The 17,980-nt window shown below is 35.4% G+C and overlaps 3 protein-coding genes across 3 annotated transcripts; all 3 read right to left on the bottom strand.

The window, feature by feature from the left end:
- Nucleotides 1–1,261: 1,261 nt before the first annotated feature.
- Nucleotides 1,262–1,998, bottom strand: LOC119078164 (odorant receptor 94b-like). The gene is made up of 3 exons (XM_037185639.1): nt 1,914–1,998; nt 1,374–1,627; nt 1,262–1,318 (listed from the first exon to the last, which is right to left on the bottom strand). Exons 1-3 carry the CDS (start codon nt 1,996–1,998, stop codon nt 1,262–1,264), a joined length of 396 nt encoding a protein of 131 aa, XP_037041534.1.
- A 4,037-nt stretch (nt 1,999–6,035) lies between these two features.
- LOC119078178 (protein takeout-like) lies at nt 6,036–10,751 on the bottom strand. The gene is made up of 6 exons (XM_037185651.1): nt 10,612–10,751; nt 9,411–9,497; nt 7,574–7,721; nt 6,571–6,713; nt 6,405–6,507; nt 6,036–6,339 (listed from the first exon to the last, which is right to left on the bottom strand). The coding sequence occupies exons 1-6, from the start codon at nt 10,682–10,684 to the stop codon at nt 6,144–6,146; spliced, it is 750 nt and encodes a 249-aa protein (XP_037041546.1). The 5' UTR covers nt 10,685–10,751; the 3' UTR covers nt 6,036–6,143.
- A 5,899-nt stretch (nt 10,752–16,650) lies between these two features.
- On the bottom strand, nt 16,651–17,980 carry LOC119078177. Its single transcript, XM_037185650.1, has 2 exons — nt 17,398–17,980; nt 16,651–17,332 (listed from the first exon to the last, which is right to left on the bottom strand). The coding sequence occupies exons 1-2, from the start codon at nt 17,963–17,965 to the stop codon at nt 16,914–16,916; spliced, it is 987 nt and encodes a 328-aa protein (XP_037041545.1). The 5' UTR covers nt 17,966–17,980; the 3' UTR covers nt 16,651–16,913.

The raw sequence follows: 17,980 nt of genomic DNA, 5'->3' as shown, positions 1-17,980 counted from the left end.
AGGATTCTGTGTTAGTAACGGTTCTTGTGGTTTTGCCGTGTAACGTTATCATTGCGGATTGTTGATCCCTTTGACAAACTGTGACATTACAAAGTGATGCTCCCTATAACAAACGGTAACATTACAGATTCGCTCTCTTTTACAAACTGTAACATAGAGTGTTGACCCCTTTTCGCAAGCTGTGACATTACAAATTGTCGCTTTCTATAACAAACGGTAACATTACATAGTGTATATCCCTTTTACATACTGTAAAATTACAGAGTGTTGATCCCTTTTACAAACTTTGATATTATAGACTGTTACTACCTTTTACAAACTGTGACATTACAAAGTCATACTCCCTTTTATAAACTGTAACATTATAGTATGTCGCTCCCTTTTACAAACTGTAACATTACAGACTGCATATACCTTTTACAAACTTTGACAGAACAGAGTGTTGCTTCTATTTACAAACTGTAACATTGCAGACTGTTGATTCCCTTTACAAACTGTGACAGTACAGACTGTCACTACCTTTTACGAACTGTATTATTACAGAGTGTTGATCCCTTTTAAAAACTGTGACATTGCAGACTATTTCTCCTTTTTACAAACTGTGACATTATTAAGAAATTGGGTTCATTAATGCGAAAAGCTTCTGGCGTGCTCCATGGATTACTATACGTATTACAAAAGGTTTCTATTGTAATTTGGGACGTAATAGAGTTTGATTTTTATTTATTGTAAATATTTGTTTTTGAAGAGATCGTTTTTTAATATTTGCGCTTTGCAGCCTTTTTTTTCGCTTTTAAATAAACAAAATTTTTCAAATTCAAAAAAAAAAGTGACATTACAGATTTTTGCTGCTTATTAAAAAACGGCGATTGTACAGACTCTTGCGCCCTTTACAAAACTTCAATCACAAATTCTAAAACCAGTCAATATCAATGCTATTCGCAGACTAATTGTGCCTTCACATTGATGAGAAATGATTTTGCGCTGCGCAATGTCAAAGTTTGTAAAGGGGATCAACACTCTGTAATTTTACAGTGGACTGCGAATAGTATCAATATTGACTATTGGCAGTCAACTGTGAATGACTGCGAACAGCATGTGTTGTAGGAAAATGTTGGAAATTTCAAGAAAATATTGGAGAAGTGTTGTGTTAAAAACGGTATTAAATTTAATAGAAATAGTTTTGGTGAAGATTGGTGAAGGTGATACAACAATAAATATTTCAAGTGAAAGTAAATTCTTGATCAAAAACCTAAAACTCTTAACGATTCAACGTGTTCTGTAAGACAGCAAACAAACTGTACGATCGGTTAATCACCTAAAAGAAATTTAAAATAATTAATTTTTCATGTTCCATCCAAACCTCCTTTTACTGTTAAGAAGCTGCTCAGGGTCAATGTAAAAATCTTTCCAGTTTTCATGACCACATCAATGTTCAGCATTTCCATGAACAAAACGACGAACTTTCTGTATCTTGCCGGTGCTTTTATCCAATCCGATGAATAAATGGCCAGCGATAGGCTTTGATGTTTCAAAATAATTTCGTTGCCAAAGTAACACGGCAAAAATATTTCAGTGAGAAAAACCGTGAAAAAGCTGACGATAAATACGAACGTCGGAATTTCCTCTGAAATATTCATCTGGAAATAAATTGGGAGAATAAAATGTCTGGCGACTCTATCACCATCGATATGTTACTATTGCAATTTTGAATGCGGTGAAACAAAACATTATGCTGCTGGAAATGGACTGAACAAAAAATGGTACCGTGAATAAATTCTCAACCGTTTTCACCATCCTAGAAAGCAATATTATCGCATATCGTTCGGTGTCTAGTTCGTAAAATTAAAATCACCTAACAACTTCCTGGTGCAGTTTAATGCACTCAATAAATTTAGATTCTGTATCCTCACTATGTTTCCCATTGACCGTCTTACATTGGCCCAAATTCGCCAATCGATACTTTAAGACATCATACCGCGCTCCAATATTGGCCATCAGGTAGATCGAAAATAATTGCAACAGAACAATTGCATGCGCTTGGTAAGCCGTACCAATAACCTGATACCAATAAGCGAGCCAATAGCTTTGATTGTTCGTTTTCCAATCAACCGGATACCAGCCCGGGTACGGTAGCATCGGTTCGCTGGAGAATAAAGGTGCTCCCCACGAAAATATACAAGCGGTTGTGCTCGAGCCCATGTAAAAGTACATAACTTTCGAATAGAATGCCAAATTCTTTTCGACGATTTGAACCTCATTTTTGTCGAATAGAGAAATTTCTTTAGCCACGTCCAAGCACTTTGAAATATTGCCAAAATTAACCAATAAATTCACACTTCGAGCTACTAGCGATATTTCAGCCAGGAATATGAAAAATCCCACAGTCAACAATCTCAAATCGGTTTCCAGGAACAGGTTGATGTGTTTGCAGAAATCGAAAGCCACCGTAAAAAATAGATGAAACATTAACGTGTAGATGCGATACAACCACTGGTATTTGGATTGTCGTGGCCATAATCCACAAATCCGAAAGAACTTCAACATTAAACTGATTGGTTTTAGGACGTCCACTTGTTGTTCCATAGTTGAATTTTTGTATGGACAAGTTTGAATGTTAAAACTGTCTGTGACGGGATTGTTGCTCACTGTGACTTTTATATAAATTCGGAATGAAGCAGAGTCAGCTGAGGGTTGCATTACAATAGGTTAACTAAGGGTTAATAATAACTTTAATTTCTTACAAAATATAGTACGGTGCAACACGTGCAACCATTAAATCCAGTACTTTAATTAATTTTTTTTACATACCTTTTGAGTTGACTAAAGTAATTTACATGTAAGCTAATAACAGACAATCGTATGCAGTTGTAGAATTACAATACCATTTAACCACATTTGATAGGTAATTTACTCATCAAAAGGTAGTCAAAATTTTTAATTTTAACGACCTATGGTTAGTACTGGTAAAATGCCGTAAAATGTAGGGTCAAAAACGCTCGAACAATTTTGCTACACTACGCTACACTTTTGCTGACTGTGAATTTACTTTACATTTCTCAACTTTAGGTTGAAAACACACGAACAATTTTGCATTGATGAGATCGACAATTGCGCTGCATTTTCGAATATAATCCAATATGGACAACAGGTTAAACAATGGAAAACGCTGCATAATTGTAGATCCCATCAATGCGAAATTGCTGGTGTGGTTTCGGCCTAAAGTTGACAAATATTTTTACAGAACAGTTACAAAATCTTTAACTTCATAAGTTTCAGCATTCATTGTTACTAAATGAACCACATAGTCTGCAGGATCTGTAGGCCTTTACGGTCGAATTTTCCGTTGTTCAACAAGTTTGTGAAAAGTTAAAATTTTTGGACTTGAAGGTGATAAGTTTTGACTTATGTTATAGTGTGGTCTGTGGTCGTACCAGAGCTCATCACCAGTTTTCGTCGTCGAAGAACGGTGAAAAATAGTTCAGATGAACGTCAGAGAAGAAAAGTACCACCAAAAGTTACGAGAGTCGATCTACATTTCTTAATACGTGTCTGTCATAAAAAGTTTAACATTTATTTTAGAGGTGAGCGTGTTACACGAGCTTGGTAAAATAAAATCCCGACCCGTTTCACTTTTATCGGGTTTTAATTCAGGTAGGGTTTTCAATGAATTTTTGGTAATTTATCTTCAAAATAAGCAAAAATCTGCCTCGTATCACTCATTTACCTCAACTTTATCATCATCATTGATTATAGAAAACCTCGACTCCAAAAAAATTTTCAGTACTTCATTCGTTGTAAAATATCTTCACTTTGGTTATTATTCTCATGAAAGGGCAGCGCTGTGAAGTTGGTTCACAAAAATAGAGTGCTGACCGCGCTGAAATTTGTCATTTTCTGATAAATGTACTAGAAATTCCACAAAAATCTATTACATTTCGTCTTTAGTTACAGCAGTTCTCCACGGCTGCAAGGAATTTCGCGCCGCGTCGTTCACAATAATTGATAAAATGACACATTTTGTATAACGAAAATGTCACTTTGTGGGTTATTGTGAATGACACGGCGCGAAATTCCTCAACACCGTTCTCGATTAAACATAAATCTCACACATTTTTATCGAATCCGAATCAATTTTTTCGGGTTCCGGTTTCTCGGGCCGCTCATCTCTACATTTACTGAAAAACTTTGTAAACTTTGTTTAAGTGGTCAAAGCTTACTCGATAATTATTCGAATTATATAATTGAAAGCTTATTAGGCTAACTGTTTATATGTAATAATTACAATAAACTGTGGGTCATGGCTTGCGTCTATAATTAAATTGGAACTGAACAATTTCAGAAAGAGTTCTTTTTTGGGCTCGCTGGATACGCAGTAATCGTAAAAGTCTACTAGGTATACCCACCATCACTCGGCCATATAGAGTGACAGGTGGTGTTTTTAATGGCGCTCGAAGATTCAACGTTTTTCGTCACGGCAACTTACGGAGCCTACACATAGCGATGTATACGAAACTATTCAGCGGTACAAGGCAGAAAGATACATTTTTCTGTTATATCAACCCTTAATTTCATACATAAAATCAACACTTGGCTGTCAATTTCACATCCGTATCAATTCGCCACAAATATATTTAATGCAAACAGAATCGACGAACTGTAAACTTTGTGTTGTAGCACAAGTTCTCTATGGCGGTAACAGCTTTATAAGTGAAAATTTTTAAAATATCAGAAATGAGACATCGGCTTACGTCAAAGTATACTGAATTTTATGACGTGACGTATATTTTAAAAACCAGAACATATCAGGGGCAACATCATTTAACGGCATATATACGATATCTCAGAAAATCCTCAACCGATTTTGATATACGTTTTTTGCCTGAATTTTGAGTCCGACAAAAAATTTCAGTGAAATTAGCATTTTTCGTCGTATTCTCTAGAGGCTTTCCAGTTTTTCGACAATATCTTCCAAACAAGGCTCAAAATACAAGAAACTTTAAAAAAAAATGAAAATCGGGCCAGTAGTTTCTAAGATATGGGAGTTCTAAGCTGGCTAAAGAAGGCTCGGTGACTCGGGCAAACGGGCCAGAACCGTACCTTCCGATTCCCCAGTCGGGGGATCCCTAAGCCTAACAAAAATGGGCCAAAAATTTGCTCAAAATGGACCGAACTCGCATTAGAAGAGTAGTAGGAGCGATTACGGGACATTGCGGGCTGAATCGGCACATGAATAAGTTGAGGCTTTCGGACACTCTGAGATATTCCTGCGATCTAGAAGAAGAAACGAGTGCACACTTGATATGTGATTGCCCCAAATTTCTTCAACTAAGACGCAGGATGCTCGGAGACTACGAGGTGGTTCCTTTGGAAATTGCTGCAATAGGACCTGACATCTTAGACAGGTTCCTATCGGAAACAGGAAGACTTCCATGATTTACATGATGACCGGGAATGGAAACAAAGGATCAACAGATCTGTGTTTCGAGATCTTAAATGATCGTCCCAAACTGATAAATCTATGATATGGGAGATATGATATGATTTGGTGATGTTGCCCTTGGTATGTACCATCTAAATTACTGAATTTTTATTGTTGTTGATTTCAACGAACGGTTGCCTATCACGTTATAGAACAATAAAGAAATGTTCATGTAAACGGCTACAACAGAAGTGCGATTAGGGCACCTCGCCTTCGGCTCGGATACCTTTGATTCATCGCAACCGATACGTTGAGTTTACATCGCGTTGCATTGCCACTTAGATTAAGATTCATTTACGTCACAATTGCCTTCGGCTCACACTGCAACATTCACAAACTACCAAAGAAACATCTCTCTTGTGACATATAGTTGTTGTTTCCAAGTCAATTTTATGTGTTCACCTCTCTGAAACTTTAAAGATTCATATCCCCGCCTGAATGACCAAACACATTTCACTCCGTCGTAAAAGAGTTCGACTTACGTTGAAATAATGAATGCAATACGAACCAGTTTTATGAAAGAGAACTTCATTCCATACGAAATGAGAATGAGAATAAATTTGTAATCAATTTTTATTGCCATTTCTGTGGAATAGTTGTGTGTCGTACTCTTATTTAAATTGTTGCAATTAATACATGCTATAACAAGAATGCTGACAGATTATTCAGCGAATAATTCATTGTATGGAAATCTATCAAAGACTGGTTGAATTATGTCGCGTAAAATCCGCTCAAATGACTCTTCCACTGGTTGTTGCACTTCCTTGAATATTAATTCATAGTTTTCGTTGAAAATGGCATTCATATTGTCGCTGAGAACTTTATTGTTGAACAAGTTGTCCATGTTCATGCGAAGCCTGAAACAATATATCGTTCGCTGTTAGTTGGTTGACTGTGAAAACTGTATTTTCATTAAACGTACCCTTTGATTGTCGAATTATAGTCGACGCTATTTATTTTCAAATGGTCTGCACCGTTTCGTGTTTGAACCTCCGTCTGCCATTTCATCGTAAAGGACACTTTATCTGATAAAGAACAATTTTAATGCAATTTACTGGAAAGGAAATGAAAATTGTGCTAAATCGTACTGAATGTTATGTTCGACATTCCTTGTCCTGAAACTGGAAGTAGTAGAAATCTACCGGACATTTTGTATGGTCCAGTGATCGTTATTGTATCGCATCGTCCAGATAACTCGAAAACGGAGTCTCTTGGATTTCGATCGAAACCGCTGAAGAAAAGAACAAATTTTAACAATTTTTAATTTTTAATCGTTCACTTGATCTGGGTTCGGCGAGAACAGGTTATGACACCTCTGAGTTGATCACGAAAAATTTTGTAACTGCTTTACCCACGTAAGAAATCAAATCTTAGTAAGTACGCTGGTACTGTTGCTCCTCTCCGTTTCTCCGGTTTCCCTCATTTCGTATGTTATTTCAAATGACAAATGAGAGAAATCCGAGAAACCAGCTTACATATGAAAATTGGATTTTGTACGTGTGCAAAGCAGTATGGAAAAACAACTGAACTCTTCACATTTTGCTATTAGCTGCCTTCGTGAGGGTCTTACTCTGATCTTGTAGAACCTTATATCGATATAGAACTGGTCTCATAACTATTAATTCCACAAATTAAAAAGGATAGTTTTTACCAAAGTTCATAAACCAGTGGCCCCGCCAAAACACAATCAGTCCAAGTTTCAGGTGATTTCGAGTGAAGCGCAAGGTCACTTAATTAAAGCTCTTACGAGTTTAATGGAATTTTTATAGTGTTAAAGATTTCTTCAATATGAAAATCGTCCTCGAAATCGTCAGCGCCAAAGGAACGCTGCACTCAAATTCCTCCGAAACTTGGGTTTCGTATTTTTTTGTGATCCGCTGAGGACTTGAATGACCTTTAGTGTTCATTTACTTTGGTTATTACAAGCTCATTAAATATACAAAGTCAGTGTCAACATTCACGAAAATTGTTAATTAAACCGGAGCACTCTAGTGCGCCAAACACAGCACTGAAATGCTATGACTCAATTTAGCTAACAAGTAATGTCAACTGAACGAAAATGAAGCAAAAACAAAAAAATCGTTTACTCACTTAACGTTGTCGATTTCATAGCATCCGATGCCGATGAGCGACGTATCTTTTAATAAGATTTTGAGCACCACAGCTCCCTGTCCACGTTCAATATTTACCTTTGGAAGAGGATACGGATTTAAAGGTTTAATTCCAAATTCCGGTACTCCTATGTTTAATTGAAGCAATTTGTTTAACACTTTCGTTTAATGAACTCTTAGATTGTTAAGAAGTGAAAAAATGTTCAATGCACTTTTAAGGCACCGCAAGGTTTTCTTTCTAATGTCAATTTCATGGAAAAACGGTCATTTGTCTTCAGGTCTAAAAATATAATAATCTTTTTTCATGTCTGTAGTAGTTTCCTCGCTAAAGATTTCTTTTTCAAATTATTTGTTTCTTCTCTAATTATAAGTCTTCAACAGCAATGTATATAATTATTTCAACCTCCAGCGAGACGAGACTTTTAACATTTTTCTAAAGTCTATTTTCTCTTATGAGGTAGTCTATGTTTGTCGATCAAATGATATTTTATTAGTCAATGAATAACAACTTCCATCAATATTTCTACTTCCTTGTAGTAAAAACCGGTGCAAGCACATGATATCGTGGCTAAATGTTGATAGCACGGTGCAATTTCGAAAGCACAGAGTGCAATTGAATCTTTCATATGCGTATTGTATATAGCGAGATAATAGGGAACGTTAGCTTTTTCGACGCTAATGAACCGTCAATTCTAATTTCCACCGCTAACGCTAAAATCAACGATAATTCTACGCTAAAAAATTATTTATTTTATTATTATTGCTTCAAAAATGCGGTTGGACCAATATTTTGTGATTGAAATTCGTAAATCTGAATTGTGAGTATCAAAGACATCGAACTGAACAAAATGTATTCACTTTACACAGCTATATTCAAAGACAACCATCAATCGCTTCACAGAAAACACATGTTAAACCTGCCATTGGAACAGGTCAAATTCATTTAGTGATTATTTCTCTAAAAGCTCGTCCGGACTATTGTTTCATCAATGCAAGAGTGCGTACAATACTTCTATACTTCTACTTCATTCACTGACGTGATCGTGAAGATTTAACTCGTCAGTGAACTTGACATGTTCCAGTTTTGGGACCGCATTTCGTCGTACAAATTTCCTGTCTATATACTATAATTACTCTTAGGGTTAAACACGTGTTTTCTGTGAAGCGACTGATATTTGTCGTTGAATATCGCTGTGTGAAGTGAATAGATTTTGTCCACTTCAATGTCTATGACTACTCACAAATCAGATCTATGAATTTCAATAACAAAATATTGGCCCATTCTTCTATCACTGATAGTTACAAAATAAATAGAAATTTCATTGTTCCATTCATATGTACTCACAATTGTTGTCATTTTCTGCCAGATCATTATCGTTGGTTTTGGCGTTAGCGGTGGAAATGTGGTTGACGGTACATTTCCGTTGAAAAAGCTAACGTTCCCTAATAGGGAGCAAACATGACGTCAAATTCTAGTGGGTGCATGTTCCTGTCCAAGTTTATAGGTTCTGACAAATTATTGGGAATTTATTCTATCAAAAACTTCGTGAATTTATCAAAATTTACCGAAAATATTTTTCGATACATTTCGGTAATTTTTAGTAATTTCAGGGAATAAAATTCCCAATAATATGACCCGCGATAAGGTAACAAGAATTAGCATCGATGCAACGAAATAATCGGATCGACACAGAATAAATTCTGACGGGGAGCGAGCTATACTAATTACGTACCAAGGTTGAAATGATGTCAGTTTTTGTTACAGAAAAATTTGTCGTAATTAACAAAAAAAAAGTTATATTTTTAAATTAAATTACCTGTACTGGCAGCTCGTTTAATGATCTCATTCATAACTGTAGCCAGACATTTCTTATCCTCATTTTTGCACTTTTGAATTGTTGTGGCTGCAATGAAATTAGGTTTACATAATGAGTCGGTTTGCAATTCATTGCGTTCAATCGAGAAAGAACTTGTAAATGTACACACTATACTAGAGCAATCACCGTAAATGTAAACATAGTTCGAATAGTTTGTTTTTACTCAACACACACGACACACACAATATACCATAAGGTAAGCGAGGTAGTAGCTGACCGGCTAAGCAATTTTTCAACTTTAGTCATCAGTATCTCAAGATGATTTGGATGAAGCTAAGTTTTTCCTTCGTCAGAATTTAATTTGATCTGTTCCCATTCCGTGGAATATCAGAAATATTGACAATTAATTAATTTTTATTGTAAAAAACTGATTTTACTGAAGCACTGTTTTTGATGCAGTAGCTGACCACTAAAAAACGGATGTTTTTATACCTGACCAGTCTTGTTGCAGTAGTTGACCGCTACAAAATTAAGACATTTTTCACATTTTTCGCAATAATTTCGCATTATTCGACACATTTTCACTCTTAATTCACTGATATTAACCAATTTCAATGATAAAAACGCATAAAAACACAAAATATCAACGAATTTTAATCACATCATTTTGTACACAACAATGCACATGGAAGGTGAATTTGTCACATGAAGAAAAATGTACGGAATTTGGTGCGGTCAACTACACAAACATGGCATATTTTTGATGCAATGTTTTGACCACCATGTAATTAATCAAATATTAACTTTTAGACGCTATTTATGTTAATAATATTAATTGTCGAACTATTTACTACCTAAAAACACCAAAACTTTGTCCATTAATAATTCTTTTGTCAATAAAAACCTTAAATTAGGCCACACCGATCTTACGATTTTCTTAAGAAATGTGCAACTTTGTACTGAGCTGGTGCACTGGTTTCATTTTATGGTTTTATCAAATAAGTAAACATAATAATCGCATTATTTTCATGAAAAAATTAATCTTTAGGCTCTAAAGATTAATTATAACGTTAATTTGCGTATTTTCATTCGTAATTATTTTCCAAAACTGATAAATAATGTAGCTGGTCAGGTACACCTGCACGGTCAGCTATACCCTCACTTACCTTACTTATCCACCAATATTTTAAGGTTTACTTACGAAAATTGTCACAACTGCAACTGCAGACAATGCTCAGCAGAAAAATACCTTTTAACAAATGGTAACTGATCATTTCTCAAATATTATGGCACTGTTCACAAATCACAAATAATCAACTGAATCGATAGTCGATTAGAGATCTTGTTTTTATATTACCAACTCTACGGCTATATCTTGCGCGCACAATTTACGACACATGCTAATTACACAGACAAGTTTTTGTTTTGTCGTATTAGCTGTTACATACATCAGATGTTTTGGTACAAAAAAAAAACTTCAAACTGAAAACAGTCTTCGAGACATTAGGAGGTCATCTGGATTAATTTTGTCGAATGTAATTTTAGGCCCCGCGAATATGCTTCTCCAGAACCACAACGTCGTTGAGTTTTTTTTTACAAATTTGTCGAAAATATGAAGTTCAATTATATTTTCAAAGAAATGAAAACTTCAGTTCTTAAAGTTCTTCAGTTCTTATGCTTAGTTTCCTCTTACGAAAAAAGTACTCCGTGTGAGAGACAAAATGTTTTTTTTTTTCAATTTTTTCTTTGTTTATTTGACAGCTTGCTCTTTCACGGAGTACTTTTTGTTGAGTGGAGTGGACACTTTAGTCGGCTTCCCACTCAAAAAGATCTCTCCGTTTTCTTGACAGATGCATTTACACAATATATAGCGCACATGTTAGCCCATGACTTTTATAGCATGTGCTCCATAGAGTGTTCCATTTCGGAGATGGTTCAAGTTTGTCCCACGGCATCTTCATATAAAAAATGCCAAAAGTGAACACGTAACTCATTTTTTGTATGATGTCCCACGGGTCCCACGGCATAAAAGTGAACTATATCCGAAATGGAACGCCCTATTGTTTCAATACATGTGAACTGTGTGGTTTAAACGCACCTGTCACAAAAGCGGAAGGAAAATGACAAAAAAAACTTTCCGTTTAATTGCCAAAAATTTGCGTTTAGTTTTCAAAAAAAGTGTTTAACAACAGAACACAGACACTGAGCCACAAATATTTCTTTTAACCAGAGAAATGATAACAGATGGCGCTGCGCCGGCACAACTACATTGTTTAAACAGTTTAAACAAGTTTTTGACAAGTAAACGTAGAGGTTTTTTTGACTGTTCCAATTAGGGTTTTACTGCTACAGCGGTTACAGATAAGTAAACTATACTATACAGTGAGCCGTGTTACAAAACTTTGACAGAATAAATGGATTTTCTGTCACTTCCTTCTCAATAATGACAGACAGTCCATGCATATTCTGTCAAAATTTCATGACACGACATACTTAAAGCTGCAATCGCAGTTCACCGTTTCGGGTCTCCGTTTAGACAATTGCGCAGAGAGAAAATTCTCTCTGTGATCATGCCCAATATCTAAACGGAGTCCCAAAACAATGAAGTGCGCTGGCACCTTCATGCTTAGTTTCCTCTTACCAAAAAAGTGCTCCGTGTGAGAGACAAAATTGCATTTTTTCAATTTTTTTTCTTTGTTTATTTGACAGTTTACTTTCTAACGGCTCACTCACTCAGTGCTTTTTGTTGAGTGAAATGGATACTTAAAGTATAGTTTCCACTTAAAAAGAGCACTCCGTTTAGCCTCCGTTTACATGACAGTTGTAAAATAGAACAAAGGAACTGTCACGTAAACGGAGTAAAAAATTGAAATAAATTCAATTTCCACTCCGTTTGCGTGACAGTTCTTTTGATCTATTTTACAACTGTCATGTAAACGGAGGCTAAACGGAGTGCTCTTTTTAAGTGGAAACTATACTTAAGTGTCCACTCGACTCAACAAAAAGTACTACATGAGAGAGCCGAGAGAGAGCAAGCTGTCAAATAGACAAAGAAAAAATTGGAAAATTCAATTTTGTCTCTCACACGGAGCACTTTTTTGGTAAGAGCAAACTAAACATTAGCTTACGTTTGCAACCACAGCAGAGTAAAGTTAACCAGGCAGTAGCAGAGGACGCAAATAAATTTAAAGGAGTGACCTAAATCCCGTTACAATCGTTTACGTATTCGTTTCATGCATTTGTATTAGTAAAAATTTTGCACCAAAATCAAAAGCCTGTTCTCATTAAACCGAAGGCTTGTGCAGAATCAGCAACAACTGACCAGTGATGAATGTAGGTCAATAAATAACTTAAATAAAATGGTTTTTGAAATTGATCGAGAAAATGAATTAGTTCAATCCGTTGATATAGAACATTATAAAATTAGCGTGAAAATTGGCTTACCGACTAGTTAAACCGGTTCGAAAAAAACCCAGACTTTTTCTTGACGTGCACACTTTTTCTTAAAAAACAAAAGTCTCGAGATAGATGATCATACTAATAGATGTAATACAACGTTTTGTTGAAACCGTGTTCATTAATTTATTACAAGAGTGTCCCTTAGGAATGTTAACTAGAGACTATCAGTTCTAGAGATCTGACAGTTACGTTTCATTCATTATTGCAATTATGAATGCTTCATTTAATCAGCAAACTGCTTATTGATATGGAATTTGTGTTAATTTCTTTTTTTAATTAATTTTCAAAACAAAGAGAAATCTCTGATTATGTTTTTTCAATTAATTACAATTCATTATTGTGAAGGTTGAGGAAATGCTCATAGTACAACTGAAGATCACACGTCTGCTCTAATTGTGGTATTCGAGAAATATATCAAAAATTTTTACGTTAGTTTTTTAAATTAAAATACGCGTAAGGATTTCCGCTTCGTTTGAATGGGGGATTGAAGTACTTATAAGTTATTTTTAATCGAATTAAAACATTATTCTAAACAAAAAATTGTTCAACGGTATGTCTGTAAAATGCACTGATCTTTTTATAAGTTCGTCTAAACGTCGAAATGTACAGCCGCCCATCAGAAAATTACAAAATGGCTGGTCTATATTTTTGATTTTACACTGTTTTTAGAAATTCTTTTGATCAGAATTGTCGATACTCATGTAGTTCTTGCTGCAGAACACCTTACACATACTTATTTTCATCGAAACTGGAAACGGCCTCCGGCACATTATACGCGGCTGACAACATTGGGACAATTTAGGGTCGTCTTTTTTAAACAAAATTAATTTTATAAAAATCTGTGTATTTTAGAGCAGGGCCTAAAGTAACATATAAGCTCGTGGGAAAAATCCCAAACATTGTATAATACTGAGATGACACCAAGGCTTTAAACGTGTAAGTGAAAACGGCAGTTCATGGGGCACCTACCTGGAGTATCATGTACGAACTAACAAACCTCGTTGTCTCGAAAGAAGAAAGATGAGCCAACTACATGAATTATAAACCGTAAGCCAACATCATACACATCCACCCATATAGGATTGCAAAATGAATTCTCAAAAATTATAGTAAGATTTTGGTATTAGCGTGAATATAGTCGTGAGAATATTTATATTCATCCTACCATGTCAACAACATCAAAGTGAATTGAAATCGACTACGATGCTAACAACATTAAAGTGAAATGAAATTGAAAACGCCTTAAGTTTGACTTCTCATAAATTGAATTTATAGCAATTAGTGAAGAAAGAGTATTCAGATAAACAATAATTCATATGCGTGCAATGCATGCAGATACGGGAATTTATATCAATTCTGCTAATGACACTGAAAAGTGTTTTGCTGTGTAGAAATTTAGCTTAAAAAGTTTTATAGTAGGCAACATCTATCTCCCTTGTTTTTTGCACGTTCTCTTTTTCGATGACTGAGTCGATTGATCTTTCCTCGCATGGCGTGCAAGAGGTTTCGCCGAAGTGAGTCGAATTACGAAGCCATATATGGCATCCTCTTCAGCGAGTAAAGGTGGTTCTTCGGTTAACGGTGAATCTTTCGTCAAAAACACCTCAGTTAAATGGCTAATGGGACTGTCTGCACGAGGACCGACAATGCGATTACCAGAATTGTCGATTTAATAATTTTCACGCTTTATCTCGATCGTACATGCCTCCATTAATTGTACGAACATTTGCGCTTGTGCTTGTGGTTCTTGAGAACTTAATCATCGAAAAAGTCTTTGAGTGGATGATGTAATGCTTGTAGAAGTTGGAATGGCGTTAGTTGTGTCACTCGTAAACCATTCGCTACATTCATCATATTTTGTTTTTCCGTTGACGTTTCCTCCTCGTGGTGGACCGCGTTGACCGGTAACGACAGCAAAAAAGCAGCAAATCCTTTTCGATCCATTTTAAATTTGGCGATTTTAAATTATCGTTGATTTCTCGCTGTGACATCATAAATAGTAAGCTTAGACATTAAAAAGAAAATTCAAAGAAAAACGTATTCAAGACTAAAAACTTGCATGAAAATATTCAAATGTAACAATGGAATGAAACTTTCGTTTCAGTTACTAAAAAATGATAAAGCACGTTTTTTCTTGACAACAAATCTAACCTAAAAAAGAAAACTGAGGTAAAATCATTTTCCATTTAAACCCAAAACGCTGCTATTATCTACTTCGTACTAAATGTTCGATGCGACGCGTTTGAATAGGAATGTAATACTCTAGACAGAGTCAAATTTATAGACTTCTATCTATGGATCTATGGCAATGTTTCACGCCATCAGTACGTTCGGTTCATCACTGTATGATGGAAACTTAGGCGCTATTTAAATCTGGTTTTGTGTGACAATACGAAAGTTTTCCGTGCTGGATAAAAAAACTTAATGAGACTAGAGTGCAGCAACTAGTAAACAATTTTATATGATTTCCATATTCACATAATGAACCACAAAACAATGAGAGATCCGTAAAAACGATAATTGTTTGTTTAATAGTTTATCGAAATAAATCTTACCACATTTGCCTGCAGCCATAATGCTTGACTAATTGTTAAATGTAGTTAATTTGAACTAGGAACTTAAAACAAAGGTGATCATAGTCGACAGCTGCCAAATAGTGTTTTATGGTATGAAATGGTCGTATACAATTGTGTTACACACCGTCAACTTTTAGTACCCTATTTAAAGTACCACTCATGCTGCGTTGTTTTGAGAGATACAATGTCAATAAAATTTGTGTCTTAACCAAGGTAAATATATGGGCGGAAGTAATGCCATATATAACCGAATCAGATGTGCAGTGGCACGAAAGTTCGCTAAAAACGCCATCTCTCTCTTTCTTTAAAATCACAAAATTGCTTAGAAACCTGGGCCATTTATTTTGTGATAGGAGCAATATTTTGTGAAACACAAGTACTATGTGATGCAAATATGGTCACGATCGTAGTTAATTTATTTAACACAGATACCAAATGTCATGTGGAATGCGTGGAACGCGAGTGCTTGGAGAAACAGCGACTGCTACGCAATTGACATCTGATTGTTTTTTTGTTGATTTGTTGGTTTTGTCGAGTGCTTTTCAATTTTAACATTTTCTTTCGCTTTGGTGTAACAAGGACTAAAACAGCTTCTAGTTTTGTGTTAAAATTGTTTCAAAGTCTTCTAAATTTTATAGGTTTCAGATGTGTTCGTATATAATAAGCCCTAATTAGGCCGTTAAATCGTGAATTTTGCTTTGTGTTTGAGTGATTTGTTTCCGTACAGAACTCATTCTGTTCTTTTCTTTAAAAAAAAAAAAAAATAATTAATTTGATAATACAGTAGGCAAAGTATCTAAATTAATAATTTTCCATTAATTCGTCACAACTTTTAATTCATAATTCAATCCTGAAAATTCGTCAATCTAAAAATACACTGCTCGTTCGCATTCACATCCGCAATCAACAAACGTCAAACGGTTTTCATTGTCTCATTAGATTTTTTTGTGAAAATGTTTTTTGCCTACCTATTAAACCAGAGCTCTCAATATTTCCGAAATTGTTTCATTTCGAATAAGGAAAGTGCTCTTAAAATCAACAAATCGAAAACAGAAAACAATGTTTTTTATTCTTGGAGTTATTTTCAGAAAAGTTATGCTCCGCAAGTGTCGGATATCGATTTTTTTTTAAATAAAACTTAGATTTATTGATCAAAAACAGTTAAAGAACTTATATAACGATGGAAAAATGGAAATAAGACGTAAATGGTTTTCTGCGAACAGGCCGTATCTCAAATTAGCAACTGCGTTATCATAATTTAAAATTTTGCCACCTTCTTTACCTTTCAATGCAAATGTCATTATTGTCATATTTTCAAAACATAACCACAGTTGATTTCGTCAATTCATCTCAGTAATTTTGAGGTTCAAGATTCCTCCATGGAATTCTTCAATAAGCAGAAATGCGTAAGTTTAATATTGTTTTATTCAAGTGAATTTCATTGACAATGTGTCGAAGTTAGAATTATTTAATTTTTTGTATTTTTTCGTACAACTTTTCTCTTTGCATTTTCTCGAACTACTTTCGGCTTCACATTTTTATTAGTTGATGTGGCTTCGACGAGATTAATGTTCGCCATTACTTTTTTCAGTTTGTCGTTCTCTGATGTAATTTTTTCTTCGCCAACGCGGTGGGGAATGTTATCATAAAAAGAATGGCTTTTCGCGTCAATAACAGATTTAAGCTCCTGCAGGTGCTTCCACTTGGTCGCACTTATTGCCAGTCGGTCTTTGTGCAAATTGGTCGGCACCGAAATGTTTTGCTTGTTGAAGGCTTGTGGTAGCACTTTAAACTCGTCATCAAAATGAAGTTTATAGAAAATCTTTCCATCTGGATCGTATCGAAGGGCCCGGATATCAGTGACCTTAGGGTCGCCCGCTTTTTTACCTGAATTAATGGGAAATGTACAAATGAATGAAAATTGTCAATAAATTACTGAAGGAAAATATTACCTGGACGAATCGATTTCAATGTCAAGTAGTTTGGGTCATCGTAATTCCGGAAGAATTTATGTGTCAAATGCTCAACAATGAATGGTGATGGTTTGTCACGCGCCGTTGAAATGGCTGTTTCAAAGTCAGATGGTAAGTTGAACGTCATTCCTTTTGATCTTCGTTCAATACACGCATGCGTAGAATCACACTCCATGTGAGTGTGACCAACTTCCAAAAACTTCTGAGTAATCGATCGGGAATATTTTATCGCCAACAATCGAAGCGCATTCGCCATTACAACATTGCGATTCTGATAACCGCATCCATCAGAATAAACTGTTATCGGAAGAGGTCCAGACTGAAGACGTTTCTCCAAATGATGAATGATTATGCTAACAAATGTAGATGATTGCAGGTCGCTCTCGGTTTCATCCCAGACATAATTTGTTGAGTCGTGAGTCAATATATCGTAGATAGTAAAATTGTGCAGTTGAAGCTTCGATTTGAAATACAGGGCACTCGCCAATAATTTCGGACACAACACAACGCCCTCAGCATCCATACATAAAAGAGTGAACAGTTTCATAGCTGCGGCATTCAA

This window comes from Bradysia coprophila, unplaced genomic scaffold (genome assembly GCF_014529535.1).
Source record: "Bradysia coprophila strain Holo2 unplaced genomic scaffold, BU_Bcop_v1 contig_24, whole genome shotgun sequence".
NCBI classification, from domain to species: Eukaryota; Metazoa; Arthropoda; class Insecta; order Diptera; family Sciaridae; genus Bradysia; species Bradysia coprophila.
This window is presented reverse-complemented; position numbering and strand designations above follow the sequence as displayed.